Source organism: Microtus ochrogaster, linkage group LG4 (genome assembly GCF_000317375.1).
Source record: "Microtus ochrogaster isolate Prairie Vole_2 linkage group LG4, MicOch1.0, whole genome shotgun sequence".
In the NCBI taxonomy this organism is placed as follows: domain Eukaryota; kingdom Metazoa; phylum Chordata; class Mammalia; order Rodentia; family Cricetidae; genus Microtus; species Microtus ochrogaster.
Window position 1 is genome coordinate 6,915,827 of NC_022030.1, and position 7,133 is coordinate 6,922,959.

Below are 7,133 nucleotides of genomic sequence, written 5' to 3' on the forward strand. Positions count from 1 at the left end.
AAAAAAAAATCAGTGGAATTCACCTTTCTTCTAATGTTTAGATCTTAGGAAGGCAGAACTATGTCTGACTTGCTTAGCAGTGTGTCCCCTGTGCCTGAGGTACCCGGGACCTAGTAAACACATCATTATGTAGAAAAGCGGAACATCACGGCTTACCCGACTTATAGTGTCTTCGTCAGCTCCGTTGTCTCTCAGCCAGCCAGTAAGTTCAGAATCTTCAGTGGTTGTGCCAGGAGAGTTCATGCGGCGCGTGGGAAACCCAGGGATATCTAGAACCAAAATTGCAGGGAATCTTTAGCTTCATGGAAGTAATCTGGAACACTCAGCATTCATGGAAATTTCCTGCTAATTTGCAGGCTGTCAGAGAAGAACTAATAAAAGCGATTGAGGGCAGACTGTATAAATGACAACAGAAATAAATGGAAAGTCAGAAGTGACATTGTAATGATACGTCCTCTTCATACTTGTATCTGAAGTTCCGAGTTTCTGAGAATTAACTTTGTGCACCCGAACTGTGCTTTGGATTTTTCATACAACTAACAGGAACAGTTAGCAGAATACTATACAATTATAAGCTCTTTGCCCCATGATTTGTACTAATACAGATCCAGATACCCGAACAAATAACTCTAGATACAGCTTACAAGTTCTCAGAAAACATGTTTCAACCTATGGCTCCTTTTTTTTTTTTTTTTTCCTGTAAGCTTATCCTACTTAAGTCCCTCAAAATCAGAGTGGGGAAAAGCTGGAATATGCTGAATGCAAATGCTAAATAACAAAAGGAGCGTTATTTTATTCTGGCACTCTGTGAAATCTTTAAGAAGAAAGGCGGAAACAGTGGAGATCCTCGTTTACCTCAATAAAACATTATCCTCCAAAGAGTAATGATGAGCTTGCATTTTTACTGTGCTCATAGAAGATGATCAGTCCCTACAGTTAAGAAGGGGATCTTTACAAAAGAATTCTGTCCGGCTGGTCAGTCACGGAGCTATTGCCGAGCTGTGACATATACCTGCCTGCTGGTTTCCCAGCCTTCTGTGGCACCCTGATTGAACAGTCATGCCTAAGATAGGATTTAATTCGGGACTTTCTGCTGCTTACCTATGGGCTGGGACTTAAGCTTCAGGTGTTTGATTTCTTGGTCTTTTTCCTCAATAGCTTGATGGAGGAGCGCTTGTAACTCTTTCTCTTTCCGCACTAACTCTTCAAGTAATCTGCAGGAGAGACACACACCGGTTGATGGGATAACGAAGCAGGAGGTAACAGCTGTTCTGTCTGCGTGGGCTTCTTTCTCAAGCTACAGCGAGCCCAGAGATTTTATAGAAATAAAAGGCTGGATGCCAGTGGCTCTGGGCTGAGGTCAGAGAGGGCATGTGTAATGAGCTCTCAGTAGACGGGCATGTAGCAGGTGTGTGGAGACTTGTAATCATCTTTCTTCTTCTTCCTTTTTGTTTCTTTTCTGAGACAGGGTTTCTCTGTGTAGCCCTGGCTGTCCTGGGGAACTCACTCTGTAGATGAGGTTGGCCTTGAATTCAGAGCTCTGCCTGCCTCTGCCTCTGCTGGGATTAAAGGCGTGTGACACCACTGCAATCATTCTTCTTAAACTATGAAACTTTGAGGACTTAGGTGAGACTGCCTATGATAATACCTGGCACAGACAAGGCCTCAAGAAAGGCCTTGATGATTGCTGTGGCAATACTGTCAGTGCTGCTGTTTTCTCTCTCACTTCTGGGGGTGGGTAAGGCTGGGAGACACTTAAATAGCCAGCCGTGCTCCTGGCAGATTCAGGTCCTGAGGTGGATCTGGTGCACTCCCAAGAGCATCAGAAAGATAACTTCTGATGCTTGTTTTGGACCATGGTAGGCTCCCTCCGCAACTGAAAACCAACCTGTGGCCTGCTGGCCATACCCAGCGTGTTTCTGGGAGGAAACACTCGAGCCTATAGAAACTGATGTTCTGGTCCTCTAGAAAACTATCTCTGAGTAATTCTGATCGACAATCCAACAAGTTTAAAATATATAATTATTGGGTCTGGAGAGATGGCTGAGTCATCGGTCAACAGCATTTGTTCTTGCAGAGGACCCAGGTTCAATTCCCAACACCCACATGGCAGTTCACAACTATCCAAAGCTCCAGTTCTAGGGAACTGAATACCCCCCTCTGACCTCAGAGGGCACTAGGCACATGTGTGGTGCACAGACATACACGTGAGCAAAACATTCATACACATTAAATAAATCTAGGAAAAATGAAACATAATTGTTAACAAGACCTTTAAGACAAATTACTGCCTAGCTGGCAGCGCTCAGCAAGCGGTCTCTTTCACTCTCTAACCATTGACAGATTTACCCCAGGACCACACACGGCCAAACGTCTGTGTGTTTCCGTTGACATGCCATGCTGTGTAGGCAGCACGCTGAAACTGAGAGATAAGCTTGGCTCCGTGGCCTGGCTCAGCCGCACACTTCCTGTGTTCACCTTAGACACATTTCCCAATGCTTCTGGGCTCCAGTTTTCTCACTTGTTAAAAGGAAATGGGAAACTTCTAGAAAGGATCACTGTGAGAATTCCACGAGACAACACAGATAAAGTGCTAAGCCCAAGAAGGGGCCCTTATTTTGAGCCCCAAGATTTACTCCATGGAGGACCTAAAGATGAAGCCCTTGTGAAGGACAGGGGTCTCAGGAGAATTGGGAGCAGAGGTGGGGCAAAAGCAGGGTACAGTAGGAGAGAGAGGTGGGACGAAGAAGACACATGGGCAAAGAAACTGTGGAGAAAATATTGTGCACAGTTAGGTGGGTTAAACAGCAGAGACTGAAAACAAAGGGCTAAACATAGACTTTCTGTCGACACCAGCGCCCATGACAGTGACAGGATGGGATGCAAGCTCTGGATGAATTTTTAAATGGGCAATTTTTATCTAAATGTATCTTTGTCTGCCTTGCTGATTTATAGACCTGTAGAAAGGTGACAGCATATTGCTATTGTCTTCTCAAAGGACATGGACATTTTTCTGGAACTCAGTTAGGATATGCAGCTCCTTTTCATCTCTAGTAGCAAGAACTTCACGTTGTAAGCACACCTCACCAGGCTACCGCAGCTCTTCCTGGTCCGGCTTTAAGACCACTCACCTGAAGTGTGGATTTAGCCCGTGTGTTTAGCATCACCACATATTAGTTAGCAGGGAAATAATGGGTAAGGCTGATAGGTGTCTTCCTTTCTGTTTCAGGAAAGTATGGTAAGGAGCTGCCATGAGGCCAGTTTGCTAACTCGGGGGTCCATAGCAGTGAGGCAGGCTGATGGGTAATTCTAGAACCTCAGAGCAGGGAAATCAGATAACCAGCCAGTGACTTCTGAGTTCATTTTAAGAGCTGTGGCAAGAACCGAGTTTTCAGAACATTTTATTAAGGGTTTACCTAAGTATAAGTGACATATATATTCTAAAGCTACCTGCTTTCTTTCTGCCATTTAGAATTAATGAACCAAAAGTCAGGAGCCAGGTATAGCTTATATAGCTTCACCAGCAATTCTAATAAGTGTGTTGAGGCTGGAGAGATGGCTCTGCAGTTAAGAGCACTGGCTGCTCTTCCAGAGGACCTGGGTTCAATTCCCAGCACCCAAGTGGCAGCTCACAACTGTCTGTAATTACAGTTCCAGAGGATCCAATACCCTCACACAGATATACATGCAGGTAAAACACCAGTGCACATAAACTAAATAAATAATAAAAAGACTTTGTGTATGTATTTGTATGTGTCCAAGTTCTTTCTCTCTCTCTCTCTCTCTCTCTCTGTGTGTGTGTGTGTGTCTGAATTCGATGCCATGTATCTTTTTCAATTACTCTCCATCTTGTTTTCTGCATCAGGGTCTTTCACTGAACTCGGAGCTCACAGATTCAATAGGCTGGCTGGGCACCAGGCCCCAAGGATCTTCCAGGCCACAACTCCCCAGTGCTAGCATTACAGACATGTGCTGCTGTATCCAGCTTTTATGTGGGTGCTGGGGACTGAACTCGGGTCCTTATGTTTTCATGGCAGACCATGTCTTCAGGTCCTAAGCTTACCCTTTCCTAAATACATCCTCTTTCCTGTGTGTGTAGTTGGGGTCAGTGGGGCTTGAAACCAGGGCCTTGTGTATGTGGGGCAAATATCCTGTCACTGAGCTACACCCCCATAACAACAGTCAACTGAAGGTCAGTGTAGGTGGAGCCTATAATGTCTGCACTTGGGAAACAGGGGCAGGAAGATGAAGGGCATCTTCAGCTACAAACTGAGTTTAAGGCCAGTGTGGGCTACATGAGACCTTGTATAAAAGGATTGAAAAAAATATGTAATAATAATAAATATTCAACTAAAAGCATAGAGGACTAAGACAGACATTAACAGCCGTTTTTTCTGTTGTTTTTTTGTTTTTGTTTTTTTTTGCTGCTTTTACTAAACCATCTACCCTTCTTCAAATTATTTGTGAAGGAAACATTGTGCCTCACATCGCTTTTCTGATGAAATACTAAGGAAGGAAAGAGGTCAGTGGTCCTTGGATTTCACAGAATCAGCTGTCAGCATATAGAGAAAACACAAATGTGTAGATTATTACAAAAGGTAGCTATGTAGTAATGTAAATCACAAACACGCATGTCCTTCTCGATAGAGGTGGCTAGGTTTTCAGAAGCAAAGCTTCAGGTGGAAGCAAAAGGGCCTCAGGGAAGACACATGAAGATGTGAAGAAAACAGCAGGGAGACCATGACTTCTGGGAACTGTAGATGTCATAAACATGGTAGACAGCAGACAGGGCCAGATGGTGAGCACCAGGCAAAGCAAACAGGAACGGGAGAGAAGGGAGAGCTATACACACTTCTGGGACGTGTTTAAAGAGGCAGGTCCTGTCCCAGCATAGCCAGGGTGGGCAGACAGGTTTTGGAGGCAGACAAGCAGACAGGACGGCTCTCTGGTAAACAGAATAGCTGTCCTGCAGATTCGTTCTGACCAGAAACCATGGATGGGCAGGGCTGGAGAAGCATAGTAATCGGGGAACCTCTCTTCCCCCAGAGACTAGAACAGGGGTTCCAGAACCAGCTCCGGTCAGGATTGACTGGCAGGGCAAAGTGAGGTGACCAAGTGAGCAGCCACCACAATGGATGGGAGAAAGGAGGAACAAGGCAGAGCTGGAAACAGAGGACAAAGCTAGCATATGAACATCAGAGCCGATGCCACCAAATTCTAAAACGTTTCCCCATGAAAACCCTCAAAGATAAGTATAGATGCATAAAAAAGTAGGCTTCATATTGAAGCCTAACTTTTAAAAGCTTACAATAAGAAGTGAGTTACCTTTCCTTACCCTGGTGAACAACTAGCCCATCAAGCGAAGGTTTCTAAATATTTGAACACCTTTTATTGAGTCACTAAAAGTTCTCATTATAGACCCAGAGCCATAAAGTGAGCTTCCCACATGTCAGCAGGGGCTGGCACAGGAAGCTATAAATCATAAGGACTCGGACTTTGAACCGCGCCAACATCTGCAAGAAACAGGCAGTACTTCCTGCTAATTTGATAATTGGATGGCGTGGATTCTACGCTACCAAACACTCAGCAAATCCTCAGTGACAAACGCCACACAGATGGCGACACACCGTGTACAGATAGTCACCAATGTGGCCGGGTACCTTCAAGCTTCGGGATGCATGGCTGAGTTTTATCCTTTGAGCACAAGATCTTTTCCTAAAAGAACTGGACATGATGGGCATTCTCTGTTCTCTCTCCCCTGTCTACTGGAAGGAACAGGCTGTCCCGAGGCTGTCTCCAAAGGGTTCACGAGATCACAACTCAGTTTTTCTGTAAATCCCAGTGCACGTGAGGCAGAGCAGCAAGCAGACGAGTGCTCGCCCTTGCTGGAGGCAGACAGTACGATTTTATGAGAGCTAACATCAACACCTCTTGCTTTATAAAAGAGAAGCAGTTAACTTTCTAGGATGGGGTGATGACGGAGTCACCATGTGTGTTCTGTGGGCCGGACTTCTGAAGCAGACTCAAATTATTCACTTTTATAGAAATAAGAAAAAAGGTAACCAACCCACGTCCCCCCATTACCTATTAGTTTCTATTTTCATCCTTCCAAGCTGCACATTCAGAGACCGGTGAGCGCTCTGGGAATCGTGGGATACAGTGGAGCTGAGCGTGCTGACCCCCGAGGTGGCCACAGCATCCTCGATGACGGCCTGGGCCTGAGGTCTCCGGACAGCTGGATTCAAAGGGGGTTCCTCGTGTTCATCTTCGACATCCAAGTCTTCCGGATCGGCTGTGTCGCTCTCGGATGCGAGGCTAAAATGTGGCCTCAGCTCTACGTGGCAAAATACAGTATTAACAAATAAGATCGACTGAGTCATGCATTCAGATGCATCGGTTCCCATGCAGTCTACCCAAACTGCCCCTTCAAGGGAAGGTGGGTTTCTGTGCCTTGGTTCAGAGCTCTTCCAGGGGGAACTGGAGCAGCCCTAAAGATCATTCCTAATGCCAGAAATAATACGCGCCTGTCTTATCAGTTTTCTTCAGCTTTCCAAGGCCATCCTGGTGTCTACGCTCAACAGTTCTCTGTCTGGGCACCCCTGCACTTGAGAAGTAACAAGAAATACTCAGTGTTCCCAATGATCGGCCTGAGAAAAGAACTCCCAAGGGGCTCCAACTGCATTCTGTCCTGGGCGATCATTTGGGGACAGGGAGTCTGTGCACTTTTAAAACTTTTATTCTGAAACCATTTTTACAGTAACGGGGTCATTACATGATACACAGAGTGTTACTTGTACCAGTGGGGAGCTCGCCCTCACCGTAACATCTCAGGTGACTTCAGACCTGCTGTCTGAACTAGGAAATTAACAGACACTATGAAGCCCCTCACTCTCTCTTTCTCCTGCTGTCCCTTCCTTCCTTCCCTTCACTTTGAAAACAACAACAACAGTAGGATCTCAGCGTCTTTACCGCGTCCACTATCCTGCCTCGGCCTCCCGTGTGCTGGGATGACTGGCTTGCGCAGCCGTACACCCTGACACTGCCACCAGCTTTCCTGGTGAGCCTGTCCCTTTCCTGACAGTGTCCCTTCACTGCAGTGCCCACTTTCCTGGTGAGCCTGTCCCTTTCCTGAC

General features: G+C 45.9%; 1 protein-coding gene across 1 annotated transcript in view; it reads right to left on the reverse strand.

The window, feature by feature from the left end:
* Positions 1 to 7,133, reverse strand: part of Map3k5 (mitogen-activated protein kinase kinase kinase 5) — a 206,024-nt gene that overhangs the window by 4,480 nt on the left and 194,411 nt on the right. Inside the window, exons 26-28 of the mRNA XM_005360963.3 lie at positions 6,085 to 6,334; positions 1,102 to 1,214; positions 157 to 269 (exon numbers count right to left, since the gene is read on the reverse strand). Of these exons, the coding sequence (XP_005361020.1) occupies positions 157 to 269; positions 1,102 to 1,214; positions 6,085 to 6,334 (476 nt within the window). The remainder of the gene's footprint in view (positions 1 to 156; positions 270 to 1,101; positions 1,215 to 6,084; positions 6,335 to 7,133) is intronic.